Below are 25,175 nucleotides of genomic sequence, written 5' to 3'. Positions count from 1 at the left end.
AAAAATTTCATTGAATGCTTGCTCTATGCCATGCAGTATAATTGATGTATTTACATGTTACTGAATTTTTACAACAACTCTACAAGATATTATTATTCGTATTTCAGATGGACACAAAAACTAAATCCTAGAGAGACTGAATAACTTGCCTGAGTTCAAGCACCCAGGGCATGGTGTGCAGTCTGGCCTTAAATAGGGTCATTCTGACTCTAGGGCCTGAGTAGTTACTGTTATATCCTGTTTTCACCATGTGTATTTCTGGTGCATTTGCTGAATGGTAAATATTATCAGATTGCGTCCTGACAGAGTAAGGGGTCGGGTTTTTGTTTTTTAAATCAAAGGTGGAGGAAGTCATTTCAAAGCAGTGTCTTCATAGGATGAGGCTTCGGGACAGCATTCTGATCAGAAGAGAGGGCACAAGATAAGTTTTTACAAGTGCGCTGTGCGTAGTTTGCATGTTTTTTGGAATGGGAGATACTGAAGGTATCTCCCGTACCCCACTCCTGGTATCGCCTTGACCGGAGGCAGAGAGATGGTATAAACTACTGGAAAGGTGCTCATTTAGCATCCTATCTTTAAAGAGGATTATCTCCATTGGGGAATTTTTTCTTTTCTTTTTTCTTTTAGCCGCACCCGCTGCAGGGCATTCGGGATTTTAGTTCCCCAACCAGGGGACCAGGAATCGAACCGGGCCCCCTGCAGTGGAAGCGCGGAGTCTTAACCACTGGACCACCAGGGAAGTCCTTCCATTGGGGAAATTTTTAAAGACTGTTTTTAACCAGCTTTTCGTTTAGGAAAACATTTGATAGATACTTCATTTTTAAGCTGTTTCGTAGGGGATCGGCAGGATGTTTCACGACAGCGTGGACCAGATTGAGCTCTGCTATTGGAGAAGGTTGGCAAACAAGTTATTGGAAAGTTCTTTTGCTTTTTTATATCCAAAACCTTGTTGAATAAACTTACTTAATAGAGTTGGAATCATGATCCATAGTTTCTTAAGTATCTGCCTAGGGCTTTGGATCATGGTATACTGAGGAAACAAGCAAGCCTACTCAGGGTGGTAACGTATTGTACTGCTTACAGATGGGTCACTTTCCTTCTCTTTTAACTTGATGGTGTTTCCACATATATCATCAGCCACAAATGGCAACTACACAGTGGACAATGTTGAAATTTGGGGAATTGTTTCTCTTTCCTGCTAACACTTGGTTTGATTTTTATTACTGCTGCTAAAAAAAAATTGTTTATTTTGCTTTCATCACATGTCATAAATGTACCTGAAATTAATAGAAAGGGAAACTGGTATACATGTTTTTCTGTCCAGAGCTGTTAACACCTTCACTGAAGTTACAAAACAGTCAAAAGTCAGTTTTTCACTACAGTTTAATTTGCTATGGAAGTAGAGGCTTTAATAACTCTGATCTTTAACAGATTTTAATTCGAAGAAGTGTTCCCTCTCTCTTCTCACCCATCATTTGTGATTTATTTTAGTTCTATTCCAAAAGCAAATGGGAAAATAATCTGCAAGTGCCAAATAGCAGAAGATCTCGTAACATAATAATATAACTGTTTGTCTCTTTGGATTACTAGTATCTCAGACATTGGCATAAATAATCAGAGTTGACTCAATTTAGGGAATGCAGTTTAGAATCTTGTAATTCTTTAGAGCAGTGGTTCTGACCCCCTACATACTCATTGGAATCACCTGAGGAGCTTTAATAACATGCTCTGGTTACATCCTTAGATATTCTGATTTGTTTGATCCCGTATAGGGTCAGGTACTGATATTTTTAGATGTTTCCCAGTATATAGTCAGGGTTGATAACCACTGGTAGTTTACTGAGATTCCCTGATTCAAATAAAAGGTACTGAAGAGGCGATGCTTATTTAATCTAATTATTTAAATGAAGAGAGGGTTTAGAGCTGATTTAGAAGATTTGGAGAAAAAATATTTTTAAGTAGCCAGCCAAATGAAATGTAATATTTTTGTTCGGGCATCAGTGAAGTGTTGACTCCCTCATTTCTTAAAAGGAGGTAACAGATCTTATTGCTAACTATTAGAAATGTGGCCATTTTATGACTAGCTCTGACCTTCCTGAAACTCTCTTTTTAAATAAATCTTGGGAAGGAGTCTGGTCAAAATGATATAGAAAAACTAGGTGGATAAAGTTTGATGGTCTTCAGCAAAGAAACTTGAAGAATAATGTCTAACCTTAATTTATGAATAGTAACAAGAATATATATATATATATATATATATATATATATATCTTTATTGCCATAAGCTGTAGAGGTTATTTAGGGTAAAGGGAGCTAGTTGTCAAATGAGAGATTTAAAGCTAAATAAAATGGAGTCCTGTTATGGGCTGAATTGCCCTCCACCCCCCAAACACATATGTTGCAGTACTAACCCCTGATATCTCAGAATGTGACCTTATTTGGAAATAGGGTCATTGTGGATGTAATTAGTTAACGTGAGGTTATACTGGAATAGGGTAGGCCCCTGATCCAGTAAGATTAGTGTCTTTATAAGAAGAGAAAACTTGGACACACACATATACAGGGAGAACACCATGTGAACATGATGAGGGCCATTTACAAGCCAAGGAGAGAGGCCTGGAGCAGATCCTTCCCTCAAAGCCCTCAGAAGGAACTAACCCTGCTGACACCTTGATTTCAGACATGTAGCCTCTAGAATTGACAGACAATACGTGTCTGTTGTTTTAGCCACCTAGCCTGTGGTGCTTTGTTACAGCAGCTCTAGCAAACTAATACAAGCCCCAATATTTTATTTATTAAAAAAAATTTAAATCTAGGAAAATTCAGCATTTGAAATTTTGCCAGTTTTTTCATTTAAGAGGCTAGGGTCCATTTCTTTATACGGAATTTTAGAATGTGTGGTTATGAAGTTTTTAGGTTCCTGATGATTCAGTTACTAGTCAGTCAGTTTAGTCAATCAGTTTATAAGGCAGGAGCCCAGATCAGCAGCTGGAGTTTCTGGAGTGTGTGTTTTCCTTCTGTTTATGGTAATAGAGGGAGAGATTCTTTCCAGTCACCTGAGAGGGGTTTCCTAGATCTATTTTGTATATACAGATTCAGGCTTGTTACCTAAGATTCAGAGTTGGTCTGTTTATTGTATGTGAATTAATAGCACCCTGGAGAAATTAGAGATGAACAGCTTTGAATATATATCTCAGTGGACTAGAAAAGAGTAGCCTATGTTTTTCATGAGAGGTGCAAATATCTAGAAGGAGAAGACAGTATGGCTAAATTGGGAGTGATCCTGGGAAGTCCCTGGGGACCAAGAGGGACTGGCTGTGCCTTCAAGATAGTTTATAATAGATTTGGATCGGAGAAGCCCTGAAAAAAGATAATATTGAAAGTCACACCGCAAACACAGCTCCTTGCCTATGCTGTTTTTCTAAACAGAGCTAAGTAAATATGCCAAAAAAACAAAAGCAAAAACCAATCCCAAAACAAAATGGCACCATGTTTAAGGCTGGTTATAATAAGGAATAGGTAAAGAACGTGGACTCTGGAGTCAATTTAAGAGTCTTCCGGGGACTTTCCTGGTGGTGCAGTGGTTAGGACTCCAAGCTCCCAATGCAGGGGGCCTGGGTTCGATCCCTGGTCTGGGAACTAGATGCCACACGCATCATGCAACTAAGAGTTCACATGCCACAACTAAGGAGCTGGCAAGCTGCAACTAAGGAGCCCATATGCCACAACTAAGGAGCTGGCAAGCTACAACTAAGGAGCCCTTGAGCCACAACTAAGGAGCCCGCCTGCTGCAACTAAGACCCAACGCAACCAAATAAATAATAAATAAATATTTTTAAAAAAAGTCTTCCACTTACAGTAGATTATTTCCTTTCTCCTTGAGACTTCATTTCCCCATGTATAAAACAGATAATCTTATGTATCTCCTTAATTGGATTTTGTGATGATGAAATAAGGTGGTAATCCATGTGAAGCAATGATCAAAATGCCTGGTGCTAATAATATTAGCTAACAGCAGTAGCAAAGCCAGAAGGTATGTGACCACTTGTGCATGCGACTCCCTCCCCCTGGTTTAGTCCATAAGAATGAGTAATCTCTTCTACTGTAATGTTATCAACAGGCAGTTTTCAAATCCATACCTTTAAAATACATCTTAAAACCTGGAAGTGCCCTTGGGATCAACTGGTGCTCTTCTTTCATTTAAAGTGAGGAAGATAAGATCATGATAGTAGGATTGGAGAAGGCCTTGGGTCTCCTGGTTCAGTCTTCTTTACTACAGGTTGCCACTCTCTAAATCACACAACCACATGTCCCTTTTTATTCTTAAGTAACCTTTTGCTTCCGTGGAAACTTAATTTTTTCTCTCTACTTTTTGTGTGTTTGAAATTTGTCTTAAACAGTTTTAAAATTATTATAAAATTTGAACTGAAATTAAAAATGATTGTTTAATGCAAATTAGAATATGCTTGATTATACACAGACTGCCTCTGTTAGGGAACAAAGAAATTGGCAACAGTGGTTGCTTCTGGAGAGGGGCACTGAGGTAGATGTAGCATTGATTATAGTGGTATATGACAGGGTGTTCTAACACCTGTACATCTGGAGACTAGAGTCATCAGCTCCAATCCAGTTACAGAGTAAGAGAATAGGACAAGGCAGAAAGTAGTAACACATATCTGTAGTTCTTTGAAACTTGGGAACTTTATAGATTCAGGAAAAATTTTGGAGATATCCCTCGTAATAGCCACACTCTAAACACTCACTACCCAAACTTAAGGAGCCAAACAGATGTGGGTAGGGAGAAATACTTCGCTTTCATTTGAGGGCTTCTCCTGTGAATTGCATCGACCTGCCTCTGTCTCTGACTTAGTGGTGATCTTGGGTAAATTTCTTAACCTAATTCTTTATCTGCCAATGCATAGAAATGATAAGCCCTGTCCTTACCTGGTACATGGAGTTGTGGCGGCATAAAATGAAATCATGAGAATTAACTCAACTCTGGGCTCAGCCCTGTCAGAAGACGAGGCGCTTAAGTTTAGCTCTTAGGAGAGAAGAGGAGAAGTGCTGTTAACAGGCATGTGCTCATGCTAAGTTGGGTTGCATGTGCAGCGTTCACTCTCCAAAAAGAGAAGGGCAAGGCAATGACTATACTTTGGCTACTCTATATGATACTCTCTCTAGTGCCTCCCTGTGTGTGTTTTACATTGTAATGTTTGAGCCTCTTCCTGTTTTAAAACGTATGATTTGGAGAGCCAGTTCCTTCTGTCTAACTTTCCTCTTTTGTGAAATAGGAAGAAACGTTTTAAAATAAAGCAATCCAAATATGTTTTAGTGTTAATGTTACCTATAAATTTCAGAACATAACATTCTTGAAGGCACAGACAGTATCTGTTTAGTACCTATGATACCATATATTTAATTTAGGTAATTAAATTCTTATGATAAGAAGTAATATTTAACTTCTGTGCACTGCTGCAAACATATTAATTTTAAAAGATCGAGGCTGCTTAGTTATAATGAAATCATAAATAATATTTTCAATATATATATATTTTAAGAAACAGGATATTTACATGAGCTATCTTCCCATAAGATACTTATTAATTACAAAAGGAAAAATAGTAACTTTACGGTAGAGAAGCCTGGTAGACCCCACCCTAACTGAATGATCAAAGTTAATATCACTAGTAATGGGACAAAAAGATATTTTTGACCTCCTGATAAGATGTATTTGAAAGGACACAAGATTACTTTTTTTTATTCTAACCAAAAATGCAGACTGAATCTAATGATGAGTTAATATGGCAAAAACCCAAATTGGGGGACATTTTATGAAACAAATGGCCTATATTCTTCCAAAGTGTTAAGAGCATGAAAGACAAAGAAAAACTGAAGAACTGCTCCAGATTAAAGGAGAAGAAATTGTTCTAGATTAAAGGAGTTGTCATGAAGAAACATGATATTTACTAAATGAAACTTAGGATCCTGATCTCAATTTTTTTTCCCATTTTTTTAAAAAAAGACATTAATGAGACAGTTGGAGAAATTTGAATAAGGTCTATAGATTAATAGTACTGTATCAGTGTTACTTGCCTGGTTTTGATAATTGTGCCATCTTTGTATAAGATAATGGTCATATATTTAGAAAATATATACTTAAGTATTTAGGGTTAAAGGAGCAGTATGTCTACCACTTTCAAATAGGTCAGAAAAACTATAGATATAGAAATGATAATATAGAAAGAGGATGATAGACATGATTAAGTGTTAAAATTTGGGGAATGTGGATGAAGGTTGTAGGAGAATTCTTTGTACTATTTTTACAACTTTTTAAAGTGAAGTTTTTTAATTTTTAAAGTAAAAGAAATGTAATGATGTCTTAATCGATTTTTTTTTCATCAATAGACTGTTTAGTGTATATTAGTGGTTTAGGGGATGATGATTTGCAGAGAAATGTTACTATGAAAGTGTAACAAATGAACAGAACCCTTACCATATTACAAGTAGAGCAATATAAAACAAGTTAATAAATGTCAGCATTTTTACTATATTTAAAAAGTAATTCTTTTATAGATAGCCCTTATTATATAGTATTATGATTCATGTATACTTAGCTACATTCAAAACATTTTTTTATTTGGCTTTCACTTTTAACATTGAATTTTTTCGTGACTAATTAACTGATTTTTGAGTAGGCTGTTAAAAATCCTCTCTGCCTCAGTTTCCTCATCTGTAAAATGAGATGGCTAGACTAGAGTTCTTCCAGTTCTCGACTTCCCTGATCTTATTACCAGATAGAAAGTGAAAGTTAATTTTCCCATTTGAATCAAAAGCAGTTATTTGTTAAACACGGCCTGTGTGCCAAGTGACACTGTAATATTTATTAAGCTCACAGATTTTTTTCTGTCAAAGAAACTTTTGCTGAGATTTTATTTAATTGTATATTTCATTTGTATGCCACTTCTTACACATTAATGATACTAGTTTTTTTAATTTAATGATCTTTAAAAACATACTTTTATGGAACTTCCCAATGAAAACTTGGCTGTTAAGACCCAAAATTGGTAATGAAAGTTTTATTTGGTCTTAGTAGATATATATTCTCTGTATCCTAGAAAGCTTGTCAATATACAAGTAGCTGATGATGTGAAAACTAAATTGTATAAAATAATTTGGGTTGTATTTAACAAAAGCAAAACTTTGTTAATCCTTTTTTTCCTTCACCCCTCCCAGCTTGGTGATCCAGCTATTTTTCCTGCCGTCATCGTGGAACACGTTCCTGGTGCTGACATTCTCAATAGCTACGCGGGTCTAGCCTGTGTGGAGGAGCCCAATGACATGATCACCGAGAGCTCCTTGGATGTCGCCGAAGAGGAAATCATCGATGAGGATGATGACGACATCACCCTTACAGGTGTGTGTGCCTCTGACAGCACCTTCCTTCAGCATAGCTTTAGTCAGTGGGTTAGCCCTGTGATTTGGGGGATATAAAAAGTTCTTGACTCGGTTTTGAGTAACTCCGTTACCGGCGGAAGCTAGAGCCCTGTGGGAAGAAGGAAATGATGTTTTCTTTCTCATCTGCCTGTGCTTCGTAGTGCTCACTTATCTCCTCCTTCTTCTTTCCTAAATGGACAGAGATGAACGTGACAAAATAGAAGGTGTGTAAGAGGAACCAAACCAACTCGGTTCACCAAGTCTTCACTGAGCACTGTTTGTGTGCCTAGCTCTGTACTCCTGATAACAATGAGAGGTTGTTTGCAGGGCAAAAGATAGGAATATTCTTTTGTTACTGCTGCCGCAGGAAGCAAAATAGGAGGCCGTGACCCAAATGTAGGATAAGGTGCCGAGGTTTAAAGATTTGTTCAGTCAGAACTAGTAGGGTATTTCAAACTGAATGTTAAGTGTTGAGATGGTGCTTTTTTCCATCAGTTTTAGAAACTGGTGCATGCATTTGTAATTTTATACATTTACATTCATATATCTTGGCCAGAGATGTTGGAGGTGTTTGAGAAAGTTAATTATTTAGAAGCAAAGATTATTTAAATATTTATTATTTTTTTTTAAGTTTTGTTTATTTATTTATTTATTTATGGCTGCATTGGGTCTTCGTTGCTGCATGTGGGCTTTCTCGCGAGTAGGGGCTACTCTTCGTTGTGGTGTGCAGGCTTCTCTTGTTGCGGAGCACAGGCTCTAGGTGCGCAGGCTTCAGTAGTTGTGGCATGCAGGCTCAGTAGTTGTGGCGCACGGGCTTAGTTGCTACACCGCATGTGGGATCTTCCCAGACCAGGGCTTGAACCCATGTCCCCTGCATTGGCAGGCAGATTCTTAACCACTGTGCCACCAGGGAAGCTCTGAATATTTATTCTTAAATTAAAAACCAGAAATTAACATTAGTCACAGTATTATCAACTAAACCTGGACTTTATTCCACGCATTTCACACTAACATCCTTTTTCTGTTCCAGGATCCTATCTTGAGTCTCACATTGCAATTAGCTGGTATTTTTTCCTAGTCGCTTCCAGTCTATGACAGTTCCTCTGTCTTTCCTTGTCTCTCATAACCTGATGCTTTTGGGGAGTACTGGTCAGACACTGTAGAATGCGCCTCAGTTTTATTTCTGTGATATTTTCTCATGATTGGAATGAGATAATCCATTTTGGGCAACAATACCTCCAAAATGGCATTGTCTTCTTATCATTGTATCATATTAACATAGTAGATTTTTTTAAAAAGTACTCATTTAATTTTCACAGCAGAAAAAGAAAACTGAAATTAGAGAAGTTAAATGACTTGCCTATGTCATGTACCAAGTGACTGAGTCATTGATAATGTTGATGAACAACATTTAGTTTTTGTACTGTCCTCTTATTTTTTTACAAAGCATGTTCTCATATATTCACACTTTTGTTCAGAGCAACCCAAAGAAAGTTTTTGATAAATCTAGATTTGTTTCTTGCTTATCAATAAGACAATTGGATTAATCAGATTAGAGGTTTCAACTCATCACTGACTGTGTACTTCGTGTTTTGTATAATAGAATGACCACCACTATGCATGTATGTGTTGTGTAGCTAATGGGGTTTTCGCCACAGTGTGTTCTGACCTACTTTCTTGATGCCTTAGGGTAAGGCTACACTCTCTGTGGGTTGGGAACCAGGGTCTCCCCTGAAGGAGTGTTTATTCCTGGTTTTAGTCACCAAGGAAGATACTGGTCCTCAAAGAAGAAATGGAGACTAGGAAAGCAGATCTTGGATCTTTAGGAGAAGGAATTATTTCTTCCTTCCAGTGCTTCACTCTCTTGGGCTTAGACTTGAAGATAGCTGATGACGAGATGCAGACAAGCTCCTTCCTTCCTGGAAAACAGAACTGGTATGGAATGGATCCAGAAAATAAGCCACATCTTGAAAATCAGATTTGCTATTTGCATGTTTCTTCTCTCTTGCCTTTCTTAACTTCCAACCCAAGCCTTTGTTTAACTCTTCTGTACTTGTTCGAGTCATGTCATGAGAAATGAAAGGATCTTATAGCCCTCCTTAGTCCAGAGTGGGTGAGGGGAGAGTACTTCGCTTTTGAGAAACTACAGGGAAGATGGTGATGGGGATAGGACAGTTTATAAACTAGGTAGCACTTCAGATGATAAGGAATATTGTTAACATTTTTAGGCATGATAAGAGCATTGTGTTAGATTCTTTATCTTTTAGATACATATGCTCAAATACTTAGAGATAAAATACAGTGTCATGGATTCCTTTAGAATAATCCTGGGGGTCAGGGTGTGTGTGAGGGGACCTTGGGCAGTAAGTGGAGTGTGGATGAAAGAAGATTGACTATGTTTTGATAATGACTGATGCTGAGAATGGATATGTGAGAATTCATTATACTCTGTCCCATAATTTTGATTCTGTTTGAAATTTTCAGTAAAAAGATCAAACTATTTTTATGGACTTGAGGGTTATATTAGATGGCAGCTGTCATCGATAACCCCTGATTTCAAATTTTCATGTTCATCAGAACACTTTCATTTTTATCATTTCTTTATCTCATATCAAGTTTGATATCAATTTTAACCTTTAAAATGTATAATGATAAAGTACTACTTTTATCTGTTTATATGTTGGGGTTTTATATAACATTTCCTTTGAAACAAGGCTGTGCTGTTAAAAATTTATGAAAAGCATTTGACTATGAGCTTCATCTATGTGGAGATCCTTTCATTACCAGTCTTGAGTCTAAAATTGAAATTATTAAAGGAGATGGACCCCTTTGGACCCCTCAGCCAGCTATCCGGGATCCAGCCCCACTCACAGGTGGGCCAACAGCGGCTTTTGGACACCCTGGACCCCACGGCCAGCCGTGTCAGGAACAGGCCCTGCCCACCAGCAGGCTGACACTAGATCTGGGGATCCCGAGCCCCACAACTACCCACTCTAGAACCTGGCTCTGCCCACTTGTCAGCCAGCACTAGCCCTGGGACCACCTGGGGTCCCTGGCAGCCTCCGTGCAAGGCAGCACCTGGCAAACAAGTGGACCACAGGCCAGCCACACCTACCAGAGCATCCACAATAGTTAGCCTGTCACAACGGAAGGACTCACGCAGTCCACTAGGGAGCACCCCAGAACACATAGCTCTGGTGACCAGAGGGGAGACCGCTGCTGGGATGCATAGGGCGGCGCCTACAGAAGGCCACTCCTCCAAGGTCAGGAAATGTAACCAACCTACCAAATACAGAGACATAGAAAGAGCGAGTTAGGTAAAATGAAGCGACAGAGGAGTATCTTCCAAATGAAGGAACAAGGTAAAACCCCGGAAGAACTAAGTGAAGTGGAGATAAGCAGCCTGCCCTATAAAGAGTTCAAGATGATGATCGTAAACATGTTCAAGGAACTCTGGAGGAGAATGGGTGCACAGAGCAAGAAGTTAGAAGTTTTTAACAAAGAGTTAGAAAATGTAAAGAGCAACCAAACAGATGAAGAGTACAATAACTGAAATGAAAAATACACTGGAAGGAATTAACAGTAGACTAAATGACACAGAGGAAAGATCAGTGAGCTGGGAGACAAGAGTAGTGGAAATCACTGAAGTTGAACAGAAAAAGGAAAAAAGTATAGAAAGAAATGAGACAGTTTAAGAGACCTCTCAGACAACATCAAGTGTACTAGTATTTGCATTATGGGCGTTCCAGAGGAGAAGAGAGAGAGAAAGGGGCAGAGAACGGGTTTGAATACATAATAGCTGAAAACTTTCCTGACCTGGGAAAGGACACAGACATCCATGTCTAGGAAGCAGAGAGAGTCCCAAACAGGATCAACCCAAAGAAGACCACAACAAGACACATTGTAATTAAAGTGGCAAAAATTAAAGAGAGAATTTTAAAAGCAGCAAGGGAAAAGCGACAAGTTACATACAAAGGAACTCGCATAAGGCTGTGAGCTTTCTAGCAGAAACCCTGCAGGCCAGAAGGGAGTGGCTCAATATATTTAAAGTGGTGAAAGGGGAAAACCTACAACCAAGAATACCCAGCAAGGCTTTCATTCAGGTTTGATGGAGAGATCAAGTTTTACAGACAAGCAAAAGTTAAAAGAGTTCAGCACCAACAAACCAGCTTTACAAGAAATGTTAAAGGGATTTCTCTAGCCAAAAAAGGCCACAACAAGAAATATGAAAATTATGAAAGGAAAAATTATGAAAGGAAAAATCTCATTGGTAAAGGCAAATATACAGTAAAGGTAGTAAATCAGCCATGTATAAAGCTAGTAGGAAGGTTAAAAGACAAACATCGTAAAACCATCTGTATTCACAATGAGTAGTTAAGGGATACACAAAACAGAAAGACGTAAAACATGATGTCAGAAATCGTAAACGTGGAGTTGGGGAGTAAAAATGCAGGGTTAAAATGCGTTTGAAATTAAGTGATCAGCAACTTAAAATAATATATATATTGCTATGTACAGTGTGGAGAATACAGTGAATAACTAGGTAATATCTTTGTATGATGATGTGTCTTAACTAGACTTATCGTGGTGATCATTTTGATATGTATAGCAATACCACATCACTATGTTGAGGAACTAACAGTGTTGTAGGTCAGGTGTACTTTGAAAACAAATAAACAAACTCATAGAAAATGAGATCAGATTTGTGGTTACCAGAGGCAGGGATGGGGAGAATGGGAATTGGACGAAGGTGGTCAAAAGGTACAAACATCCAGTTAGAAGATAAAAAAGTATAGGGATATAATGTACAGTATGATAAATATAATTAACACTGCTGTATGTTATATATAAAAGTTGTTAAAAGAGTAATTCCTCAGTTCTTATCACAAGAAAAATTTTTTTCTGTTTCTTTAATCTTGTATCTGTATGAGATGATGGGTGTTCACTAAACTTATTGTGATGATCATTTCACGATGTGTGTAAGTTAGATCATGCTGTACACCTGAAACTTACACAGTGCTGTATGTCAATTATAATCTCAATAAAATTGGAAGAAAAAAAGGCTTGTGGGTTTTATTGTTGCTTACAAGAAATTTTTGTAATCCATTTAATGAAGGGCAAACATTTTCTCTATACTCTTAAAAGCTTAGTTGTACTTTGTTTTGGTTTTCATTTCTGTTTCATGTAGGAACCACCAATTTATTTTGTATTTCCTGACCTAAGCACTGAAGCTAAGTGGAATAAACGAAGTTTTACAAATTAGATTACTGATATTAACCACATTTAACTTGCCTTACGTTTTTGAAATTCAGAAGGTAGCATGATTTCTATGTATAGTTGTGGAATGGTTTCTAGTGTATATGAAGTTTAAAAAGCAAGGGGCAGTACAGCATGAATGGTTACCTATTAATTAAGATAGGGGAAAGAATATAAATGATATATATGTGTTTGCTTACATTTAAAAATAGAAAGATATGGGCTTCCCTGGTGGCGCAGTGGTTGAGAATCCACCTGCCAATGCAGGGGACATGGGTTCGAGCACTGGTCCGGGAAGATCCCACATGCCGCGGAGCAGCTAAGTCCGTGTGCCACAACTACTGAGCCTGTGCTCTAGAGCCTGTGAGCCACAACTACTGAGCCTGTGCTCTAGAGCCCGTGAGCCACAACTACTGAGCCCGCATGCTGCAACTACTGAAACCCACGCGTCTAGAGCCCGTGCTCCGCAGCAAGAGAAGCCACAGCAATGAGAAGCCCGCACACCACAACAAAGAGTAGCCCCTGCTCTCCACAACTAGAGAAAGCCCGTGCACAGCAATGAAGACCCAACACAGCCAAAAATAAATAAATAAATTTAAAAATAGAAAGATAAAACCAAAAGCTAATAAAAATCTTTTAAACTTAGCAGTCACTTTTTTTTTCTTAAATACTTATTTATTTATTTGGCTGTGCTGGGTCTTAGTTGCGGTATGAGGGATCTTTTAGTTGCGGCATGCAGGATCTTTAGTTGTGGCATGCGGGCTCTTAGTTGGGGCTTGGGGGATCTAGTTCCCCGACCAGGGATCGAACCTCGGCCCCCTGCATTGGGAGCATAGAGTTTTAACCACTGGACCACCAGGGAAGTCCCAGTGGTCACTTTTGAAAGATCCCATTTATTATTCTGAAAATCAGTAAATAACGGAAAAAGAGCCAAGTGTTTAATTTGCCCTTATTGTATGAACCGTGGCTCAGGGTAACCAGATAGTTTATGATGAAGTTCTTCCTTATAGAGAATTCTAGCTAATAAATGCTAGAGGAGTGATAAGATTAGAATTATCACCATTTTGAAATCCCTAATGAAATAGTGCATCTAGGTAACTATCATCAGTAACTGCTAAAGCCATTAGGTAAAAGGCTGATGGAGAATTTTATGCTGGATAAATCAGGCTGGCAACACCTGAACCTGCTTCTCAATCCTTGCAGTACTGAAGGAAGACCTACCTACCTTCAAAAGGCCCATTGAATCACACAGCATCACCTTTGAAGTATTCTTGCCAAAGAATTGGATGTGAACCAAATCAGTCTTCTAGATATAACTTCCAGTTTACAGGAAATACACGGGGGGAGGGATATGGTAAGTGACACCACAGATATATAATCAGCAAAATTTAGAATGTGGGAAACTACAAACAGATGACCCTGTTTCTCCTAAGATAAACAACAAAAATGGGAAAAAAAATACTAAGGAAGGTACGTGCCACCAAATGTAATGCATGAACTTTGTTTGAAATCTGGTTAACAAACCAACTTTTTCAGATTTAAAAAATCTGAGACAGAAATTTCAATATTAAGTGGATAGCTGATTTAAAGAGTGATTTTTAAAAGATGTGATCATGGTATTGTCTATATACTGTAATATTTACGATTAAATGATAGGCTCTCTGGGGTTCACTTTGAAATAATCCCATGTCTGTGTTGGGCCAGGGAGTATAGATTAAGGAAGATTGACTGTTAAGTATTGAAGCTGGGCCCTTGATGCATTCAGTTCATTATAAATATGATGAACTATATGTTTGAAATTTTTCATTATAAAAAGCTTGACAAAGAAGTGATTTGAAATTCTCATTCTATTTTCTTAATTGATAGGCAACTGAATAGTTATACATACTAATTTTATCATTTTCATCTACCCAGCAGACTTTAAGTATTTATAAAACTTATTTATAGAAATGAACATTTAGAGTTATTTAAATGAACATTTAGAGTTATGTAAATGTTTAGAAGATGGTAATTAATTATGGAGTTATCTGTGCCTTACTTGCCTGATTTTTTCAAAAATTTAGTTTTAGTAGGATATTTTCTTCAATTCATAGAATTTCAGAGCCTTGACAGAGGAGCAATATGCTTTTCTTCTTTTTTTTTTTTTAATAAATTTATTTATTTATTTATTTATTTTTGGCTGCATTGGGTCTTCGTTGTTGGGTCTTAGTTGCGGTGCGCGGGCTTCTCATTGCGGTGGCTTCTCTTGTTGCAGAGCACGGGCTCTAGAAGCACGGGCTTCAGTGGTTGTGGCACGTGGGCTCGCTCAGTAGTTGTGGCTCGTGGGCCCTAGCGTGCAGGCTCAGTAGTTGTGGCGCACAGGCTTAGTTGCTCCAGGGCATGTGGGCTCTTCCTGGACCAGGGCTCAAACCCGTGTCCCCTGCATTGGCAGGCAGATTCTCAACCACTGCACCACCAGGGAAGTCCCGCAATATGCTTTTCTACTATACCGTAAATCTACAAGATTTTAAATAGGAGGCTTAAGTTTTTAATAGCAAGTGTTACAATGCCTTATTTTAATCATTTTGCTAGACTTTTTGAGGTATTTATCTTTTCTGGTTTTAACTATTATGGAGGAATCGGACTTTTAAGCACTTTTTAAAAAAATTTTTTTAACGTTTTTATTGGAGTATAATTGCTTTACAATGGTGTGTTAGTTTCTGCTTTATAACAAAGTGAATCAGTTATACATATACATATATCACCGTATCTCTTCCCTCTTGCGTCTCCCTCCCTCCCTATCCCACCCTTCTAGCTGATCACAAAGCACCGAGCTGATCTTGTGCTATGCGACTGCTTCCCACTAGCTATCTATTTTACATTTGGTAGTGTATACATGTACATATATACACTACCACTCTCTCACTTTGTCCCAGCTAACCCTTCCCCCTACCCGTGTCCATTCTCCAGTAGGTCTGCGTTTATTCCCGTCTTGCCCCTAGGTTCTTCATGACCTTTTTTTTTTTTTTAGATTCCATATATATGTGTTAGCATACGGTATTTTTTTTCTCTTTCTGACTTACTTCACTCTGTATGACAGTCTCCAGATCCATCCACGTCTCTACAAATGACCCAATTTCGTTCCTTTTTATGGCTGATTAACATTCCATTGTATATACATACCACATCTTCTTTATCCATTTGACATGACTCTTTTTGAATTATGGTTTTCTCAGGGTATATGCCCAGTAGTGGGATTGCTGGGTCATATATGGTAGTTCTATTTTTAGTTTTCTAAGGAACCTCCATACTGTTCTCCATAGTGGCTGTGTCAATTTACATTCCCACCAACAGTGTATGAGGGTTCCCTTTTCTCCACATCCTCTCCAGCATTTATTGTTTGTAGATTTTTTGATGATGCCCATTCTGACCGGTGAGAGATGATATCGCATTGTAGTTTTGATTTGCATTTCTCTAATTAATGATGTTGAGCATTCTTTCATGTGTTTGTTGGCAATCTGTATATCTTCTTTGGAGAAATGTCTATTTAGGTCTTCTGCCCATTTTTGGATTGGGTTGTCTGTTTTTTTGATATTGAGCTGCATGAGCTGCTTGTAAATTTTGGAGATTAATCCTTTGTCAGTTAAGCACTTGTTTTTAATAGAATATATAATTAAAATTTAATTGATTTATTTTTCATTATAATTAGGGGAAGTAGTTTCCTAACGAAGACTCTGAATCTCCTAATGAAGTTTTGTATATCTTGATATGAAAATGAAAAGGACACCTACTTTTAGAATTAAACAACTAGTCAAAAATCTATTCAGGTGCTCTAGAGTGCTTTTTGTAGTAACTCAGAAATGTGAGCACTGGCCTTAAGAGGAAAAGCTTAAAGCCTTTAAAAGAAGAAGACTCCATAAGGGTTAAGTTGCTGTTAGAGAAATCCAGGCTAGATTAAAATCCTTGCCTCTTTTTATGTTGACTGTCTTCTTGTTCCTTGTCCTCCCTGTGACCTATAGATATTTGGGTTCAAAGATATTAGCTGAGGGAATGGAGCCCAGAAGGTTGGAATTCTGCAGATACATCTTTCATATCTGGAAGAAGGAGGTTCTCTTCTGGCTTGGCAGGTTGTGGGGACTCCCAGTGTTAGCCAGTATTTTATGGGAGAAAATGTGCTTTGTTGGGAGGTTTTCCTAATTGAGAGGAGCTGACTAGTATATAGTCCGAGATCCAGAACTTCTTTGAAAGCATCATTCAGGAATTGTCTCTGGTCTCTGCTCCTTCAGCAGTCCATGCCTATTGTGGGATTCCTCCCTTGGGGAGGCAGTCAGCCACATTAGTCAATTTGTAAAGCAAATTAATTAATATGCCGTTATTATAATAATCTTTAGCAATTACACATTTTGCTTTCTAATGGTACAGACCGTTATATGAAAATTATATAATTATATAATTAAATGAAAATTATCTCATTTTCTTTAAATGCATAATACTTCTTCTCATGCCCTTGCTTCTACTATTATTCTTGCTTTAATTTCTCTCTCTTCCTCTCAAAGTATTTAAATCCTAGCTATCTTAAATGACTCAGGCTAAACCCATCTCTTCAGGAAGCCTTCCTAACTTATAATGATATACAGTGCCTGTAGTCAGTCTGCTTTATACCATAAAACTGATCACTTTGTTATTTTCTTAGACAGTATCTAAGTATCTGTTACCAATAGATAAGGAAAAAGGTCATGTCCTATACTATTGTATATTCCACATTTCCTTGTACAGTTACTTAAGAGTGATAGTCATTCATTATTTTTGCCAGCTGGGGATTTGGAATCAACGAAGAATTTTGTAGATTCTTGGAAATCTTCAGTCTAAAAGAGCGTGTGAACTGTTTAGGAAATATTTAGGATAATAAATGTTATAATATTCTAATGGAAAGTTAAGGTAAATTTCAAAGAACTACAGATTTCTTGGAAATCTGGTTATAATCTTAATAATGAAGAGGAAAATGATTTTGTTGCTTCTCTGGATTGAATAGGAATAGGGAGAGGACAGTGTGTAAATGATCACTTTCATTCATTTGATTGAGGAAAAGAACTTTTGCTTCAAGAACTACGTTTATATTTACTTTCTAATGTTTTATAAAATTAAAAGGCTTATATTCATTGAGTTATATACTATCAGTCCAACCCTGAATCTGAAAATCATGATTTTATTTATATATATATATATATATATATGTGTATATATATATATTTTCAGGCTTTTAAAAATAATGTGTAATTTTGTCAATATTGAGGGGAAAATATAGCAAGTAAGTACAAGGGATTATGGATGATAAATACCACATTCAGGAAACTTGAATTTATCCCTGAAAAGAGAGCATTGGTAGCTCTTTATTTAGTTTCTTGGTGCTGATCCTAGAACTGAGGGGCTAAAAGCCATCCAGGGAATTCACTGTGCAGCTATTTTGGACATCTCTCTGGGATGCAGAGAAGTGTCGAGTGTCTAGCATGTACTTGGATTAATTTTCATTTGTATTTTAATATTTTTAAAGAACATAAAAAACTACTTGGACTAGGCACAGTTCACAGTAGGGAAATTAGTGTTCTATGTTACACATTAGAGAAGAAAGGTACCAGAATACTATAATTATCGAAGAGTGTTTAGATTCTAATAATGTGACTACGACTAAAACTTTTGGTGATGGTGGCAATTCACTAATTATAGAAGAATGGAAGAAGACTCAGAAATTAACAGAGACTCATTTTCATTCCTGTGAGTGAACTAAGAGTATTGGAATCAGTGTTAGAGCTGAAAGGGACCTAAAACTATCAACCCAGTTATTTTAAAGTATGGAGTCAACAGAAACAGCACGACCTGCCCAGTGACATCTTAGGTTACTATTCATGTAAATACAAGAATTATCAGAAATGACTAGTGTTTTCCTCCTAGAGTATGAGTTCTATTTTGCTTACTTTTTTACCTCCCAGCGTCTTGCAGAGGTTTTTGGTTGTTGTTGTTGTTATTTTCAATAAAACCCCCACATCTTGCAAAGTTTTAAATGAGAAATATAGTCATTTTCAGTATAGATTTTATATGTTGAGACAAACTATGGTTATCAACCAGAGTATTAAGTGATGTATCCTGGTTCAAGAGATGAGAATCTATGCTTTTTAATTAATTAATTAATTTATGTATTTATTTATTTATTTACTTAGGCCACGCCGCACGGCTTATGGGATCTTAGGTCCCCGGCCAGGGACTGAACCTGGGCCCCTGGCAGCGATAGTGCTGAGTCCCAGCCACTGGACCACCAGGGAATTCCTGAATCTGTGCTTTTTAAAAGAACAAATGTCTTGTAGCTAATTCTGTTTTCTCTTTAAATGTATTGTAGTTGAAGCTTCCTGTCATAATGGGGATGAAACAATTGAAACTATCGAGGCTGCTGAAGCACTCCTCAATATGGATTCTCCTGGCCCTATGCTGGACGAAAAGCGCATCAGTGAGTGTTGTGTTATGACTGTTCATGTTTATATGCTTTTTTTTTTTTTTGAAGTGTAGTTGATTTACAATATTGTGTTAATTTCTGCTGTACAGCAAAGTGATTCCATAATACATATGTATACATTCTTTTTTGTATTCTTTTCCATTATGGTTTATCATAAGATATTGAATATAGCTCCCTGTGCTATATAGTAGGACCATGTTTATATACTTTGAAAAGCTCTTCTGCCATCTCTCTCTCAGATGATAAATATCAAGAGACCAGAGACCATGTTTTATATTTTTTTGGTCCCAAGTGCATCTTAAGGTACAGTACCAGTACTAGTTGAGGCACCTTTGCTAAAGTGTTCAGTTAAACAAGATTTTTTTTCTTTTAATTTGGCGAGTGAGGACATTAAGGATAAAAAAGTAATTTAGTTGTCAAATAGCAGATTATGCAGAATTTCTTCTTAACCTCATTGGTGAAGTATTTAGGGCCCAAACTATTATAATTTAGTGATCTTTAGTCAATATTGATCTTTATTGATCAATAAAAATTGATCTTTATTGATCTTTAGTCAGTATTCATCAGTGAATAGGCAAAAATCCATTGAAATGTTTTCTGAGACTTCATGGCATAAACTTCACTGCCACATTTATTGATCTGCTTTTAAATCCATGTTCTCCTTTGGACTTTTCTGACAAGAAAGTAGTCAAACTCATAAAATTAATTATTATTAAATCAATTTTAAGATGTTTATTGAATATTTTCTATATGCACAGCAATGTATCAGGCAATAACATGATATAGAAATGAACAGATCTTGTTTCTTTCCTCAAGCTGACAGTTTTCTTTTGAAGATAGTTATTTATGTAAATAACTGTAAAAGCCAAAAATAAAGGCCATGAGCGGGATAGCAGAGTGTTTTGGAAGGAGAGATTTCTCTAGCTGAAAACACCAGAGACAGGCTTTATGGAGGTAATGTTTTGACCTGGGCTGTTAGTAACAAATAAGCTTTTCATGGGTGGAGGAGACAGGAAAGGGCATTCAAGGTAGGCGGAGGGGATTGAACGGAAGACACAGACCTGTAAAAAAAAACAATGAAATGTTTGAGATTCAAAATGCTTTGGTATAGCTGAAGTATAAGCTTCATAATGGTTTGTAGATTGTGGAAGCTCAGAATGGCATGCTGTGGAGTTGGGGTTGTTCCTATCTTTTTTCCCCCTGTAAACTATGGGAAGATATGTCAATTTTATTTTTCTTTCTAATTTTCAGGGTGTAAAGTTTTTATAGAGAAGAATAATATGGTCAGGCCAGACTTAGGTTTTAAAGAAAAACTTTAGCGGCAATGTGAAGAATGGAGAAGAGAGACAAGATAGACTGGGGATAGGAAGTCAGGTAAGGAGGGCATTGAATAGTCCCGTCAAGCCTGGACTGCCTCAGGGTACTTGACTTAGGGCACAGGAAATAAAAAGCAGGGACTAGATTTCAAAATCTTATTTCTATTTTAATCTTCAAAGAAACAGGAAATATTTTTAATTTATAATATTATAAATTTTGATTTATAATACAAAGTTGATTACAATTAGTTGATTTTATTTCCATTAGATAATAATATATTTAGTTCATCTGAAGATGACATTGTTGTTGCCCCAATCACCCATGTATCCGTCACATTAGATGGGATTCCTGAAGTGATGGAAACTCAGCACGTTCAAGAGACATATGCACACTCACCAGGACGCTCATCACCAGAACAACCTAAGAGAAAGAAAGGTGGGTGGTTAATTTGTTAAGGGAAAACAGTCAACTCTTGATGTGGAATCTAAATATAACTTTTATTCGAGGATATTTCTACCCCAATTAAAACTTATGTGAGAAAAAATTGAAGGTACAAAACAGAGTTATTTCTTCGTATTAGATTCATTTTTAAAGAATTATTTTATACTTTTTTATACATTTAAAATATTTGGTCTATCTCACAGAAAAGGGATTTTCCAACTTTCTAAAGCCTCAATCTTTTATCTAAACTCTTCATCCAAGCTCAGAAAGAGCTCAGGGGTAAGGGCTGAGGTCAGTTTCCTCCCGCAGAACATAGTTTGAAAACCACCAGCATAGATTCCAATATAGGATTCCAGTGGGAAGAATACAAGTTGGAAATCAGCAGGTAAGTAATTGAAGAGGGAAATGTTAGCATGTGTTAGAGGGAATTTTAAAGTTTTCACAAATTAGGACCATACTTGCATTCTAACACTGACACTCTTCCCATTTCATTGCCTTTTGATTCCACTCCAGCTTGTTTAATCTTTTGAGTTTAATATCTTGGTTGATGGCATCACCAGCCACCACATAACCTAACTTCACATGAAAGTAAGGGAAATTCCAAGAGCCAAAAAATGCAGAGGAAAATAAGAGTGAGCTGACACTGCAGCAGCTCTGAGGGCTGAGAAGGACATGTCAGTCTGGATGTCCAAGGGGCTTGGTTTTATTGCCCACGTAGAGGCAGATGCTTAAGTCTTGGTCCAATGCAAGATGGGGTATTAGACAGAGACCTCAGCATATAATTGGGATCCCTTAGCTATACCCTAAGGGGAAAAACAGTCCACCCTTTGGCACAGACAGATGTTAAGAAGCTTGTATTTCTCAGCTGGGTGGAAAAATTTTTCCTTTGAGAATTCATAATCCTAGGTTTGTCTTAACTTAGGTTTATGATTAGATTTTAACCTGTTACTGACTTTAGGAATTTCTAGCCAAGTAATTAACATAACAATGGCCCCTGGCTGGCAGTAACTTTGGGCACTAGGCGAAGCTCTTGTAAAATTGCTTTGGCACGTCATACGTTTAATCCAGGCTGCACAGTATTTCTTCAAATAAAACCCTGTTGAAGGTGAACTCACATTTCAGTATCCCAGAATGCATAAGAAAGATACTTCCTGAATGAGAAGCAGCAGACATAGAAAACCCTAAGGTTAGTTTGCTAAGAACCTCAGATAATAGGATTATCAAATAGAAACTTTCAATGAATATGATTGTAATTATTAATGCAAGGGAATAAAAAACATTGTCAAAGAATGAGACTATTAAAAAATACCAGGTGAAACTTCCTCTTCTAGTCAAGATGGAGTAACAGAACCTGACTTGGCAACTGTTTTTTGGATATGTCACCAAAAGCACAAGCAACAGAAGCAAAAATTAGTAAGTGGGACTACAATAAACTAAAAGACTCTGCACAGCAAAAGAAACAATCAACAACATGAAAATGCAACTTACAGAATGGGAGACAATATTTGTAAATCATATATCGGATGAGGGGTTAATATCCAAAATATATAAGCAACTCGTATAACTCAATAGCGAAAAAATAATCCAATTAAAGAATGTGCAGAAGACCTGAATAGACGTTTTTCTAAAGAAGACATACAAACAGCCAACAGGTACATGGAAAGATGCTCAATATCACTAATCATCAGGGCAGTGTAATCAAAACCACAGTAAGATACCACCTCACACCTATAGAATGGCTAGAAAAAGTGATAGAAAAAACAAGAGATAGAGTGTTGGTAAAGATACGGAGAAAAGGGAATCTTTCTGCACTGTTGGTGGAAATTTAAATTGGTACAGCCACTGTAGAAAACAGTATGGAGGTTCCGCAAAAAGTTAAAACTAGGAACACGGTATGATTCAGCAATCCCACTTCTTAGGTATATATCCAAAGGAAGTGAAAACAGGATGTTAAAGAGATACCTGCACTCCCATATTCTCTGCGGCATTATTCACAGTAGCCAAGATTTGGAAACAACTAAGTCTTCATCCACAGATGAATGGATAAAGAAGATGTGATATATAAATACACAGAACGGAATATAATTCAGCTGTGAGAAAGAGGGAAATCCTGCCATTTGTGACAGCATGGACAGACCTTGAGGACTTTCTGCTAAGTGAAATAAGTCAGAAAGACAAATACTGTATGCTATCATTTTATGTGGAGTCTGAAAGAGCCACACTCATAGAAACAGAAGAATGGTGTTTGTTGCGGGGTGGAGGAAATGGGGAGATGTCAGTCAAAGGGTACAAACTTCCATTTATGTGATGAGTAAGTTCTGGGGACTAATGTACAAGCATGGTGACCATGGAAATTTCTAAGAGAATAGATCTTAAGTGTTCTCAAAAAAGAGGTGATTATTATGTGAAGTGATGGATATGTTAACTAACCCTACTGTGGTAATCATTTTGCAATATATAAGTATATCAAATCATCATGTTGTGCCCTTTAAACTTACACAATATGTCAATTATATATCAATAAAGCTGGAAAAAAAAACACAACAAAAACAGAACCTGGATTTACCCTCCTGTTTGAAACAGCTAAAACCACAGATAAAATATATGAAGCAATGGTACTAAAGAAAGTGGTGGACATCTGTCAACAAAAGTGAGTGATCCCTGGGAAACAGGAAACCAATGAGGTGAGCCCTATGATTACCCCACCTTCCTGCATGGAGGAAATATTTTTGGAAAATAGTTTGGCAGTTCCTTAAAAAACTTAATGTATACTTAACCTGTGACCCAGCCATTCTACTACTCAGTATTTACCCAAAAGAAATGAAGCCATACATTTAATAGAAAAACTTATGCATGAATGAAGGTTCTTAGCAGCTGTATTTGCAGTAGCCCAAAACTGGAAACAACCCAAACGTCCATCAGCTGCTGATTGGATAAACAAATTTGTGGTATATCCATACAATGAAAGACCACTCAGCAATGAAATGAAATGTACCATTGATACATAAAACAAAAATGGATGAATTTCAACATAATTATGCTAAGGAAAAGAAGCCAGACTCCCTCCCCCTCTGCCAAAAAAGAAGAGTATGGTTCTGTTTATATAAAATTGTACAAACTGTAAATTAATCTATAATGACAGAAAATATATGAGTGGATTGGGCAGGGTGGGGATAGGTGAGATGTAAGGATTACAAAAGGGCACAAAGCACTTTTGGGGGCAAAGAATATGTTTATTATCTTTGAGTGTAGTGATGGTTACACAGGTGTATACATATGTCAGAACTTATCAAATTGTAAACTTTAAACATAAGCAGTTTATTGTGTATCAGTTATACCTCAATAAAGCTGTTTTTAGAAAGTGAAAGACTAACATCCTATTTAACGGTGAAAGGCTGATATGATAAGGGACCAAATAGAACACGTAATATATGGGTTAAACAGCAAATGAGTCACTGCTTAAGAGAGAATTAGTGAGCTCCAATATAGATCTGATGTAGAATAAAAAATATGAAAGAGAGATGTGAAGATTGCATGAAAAGGTCTACATGTTTAATCAAAGCTCTAGGAGGAGAGAATGTGTAGAGTGAGGAAGAGGCAGTATTCAAAGATAATGACTGAGGAATTTTCCAGAATGATGTTAATCCCAGCATGGTGAATCTTGAGTAGCATAACTAAAATAGATCCAAGCCTAAATATATTATGGTAAAAATGTGGAACATCAAAGACTACCCTCCACACCCCATCAAAAAAAGAAAAGAAAAAAAAGGAAGAAGAAACAAACCAACCAGGGAGGATCTACATTACCTGAAGAGGATTGATTATTGGATTGGCAGCTTACAAACTCCCAATAAAGGCTGGAAGGGCTGGATATGTTCAAAGTACTGAGAAGAAATAACTGTTACCAGAATTTCTATACCCAACTAATCTGTAATTCATGTGGAGCTGTGTACATCACCACCGTGAACAGTAAGGAAGATGATGGAGAGGATGGATATTGGGTAGGCTACTGACAGTATCTGCCATGACTAAAACGAGTGGAGGAAAACTGTGGGATAAAGAAAATATTATCTATCAGAGCAAGTCAATAAATAGCACAAAATAAGATGGGAGGAAGGATAGGAGCTAACTGAAGTCTGGCTTCTCCCAATCCTTACTATCATGAACACAGTTAGCTAGAAGTCTCTGTGTCATGCAGAGGTTCTCTGCAGATGTCTGTAATGATGGAAGTTGAGACACCAGG

The 25,175-nt window shown here is 37.2% G+C and overlaps 1 protein-coding gene across 7 annotated transcripts in view; it reads left to right on the top strand.

Moving 5' to 3' along the window:
- ELF1 (E74 like ETS transcription factor 1) overlaps nucleotides 1–25,175 on the top strand; it is a 104,740-nt gene that overhangs the window by 66,727 nt on the left and 12,838 nt on the right. For 5 of the 7 annotated variants that reach the window (XM_082435831.1, XM_082435830.1, XM_082435832.1 and 2 more), the window contains 3 exons: nucleotides 7,234–7,414; nucleotides 19,061–19,168; nucleotides 20,759–20,926. In XM_082435831.1, coding sequence (XP_082291957.1) covers nucleotides 7,234–7,414; nucleotides 19,061–19,168; nucleotides 20,759–20,926 — 457 coding nt within the window. The remainder of the gene's footprint in view (nucleotides 1–7,233; nucleotides 7,415–19,060; nucleotides 19,169–20,758; nucleotides 20,927–25,175) is intronic. The other 2 variants (XM_082435835.1, XM_082435836.1) reach the window with 2 other exon arrangements.

This window comes from Balaenoptera physalus (assembly GCF_965194825.1).
Source record: "Balaenoptera physalus genome assembly, chromosome: 18".
In the NCBI taxonomy this organism is placed as follows: Eukaryota; Metazoa; Chordata; class Mammalia; order Artiodactyla; family Balaenopteridae; genus Balaenoptera; species Balaenoptera physalus.
This window is presented reverse-complemented; position numbering and strand designations above follow the sequence as displayed.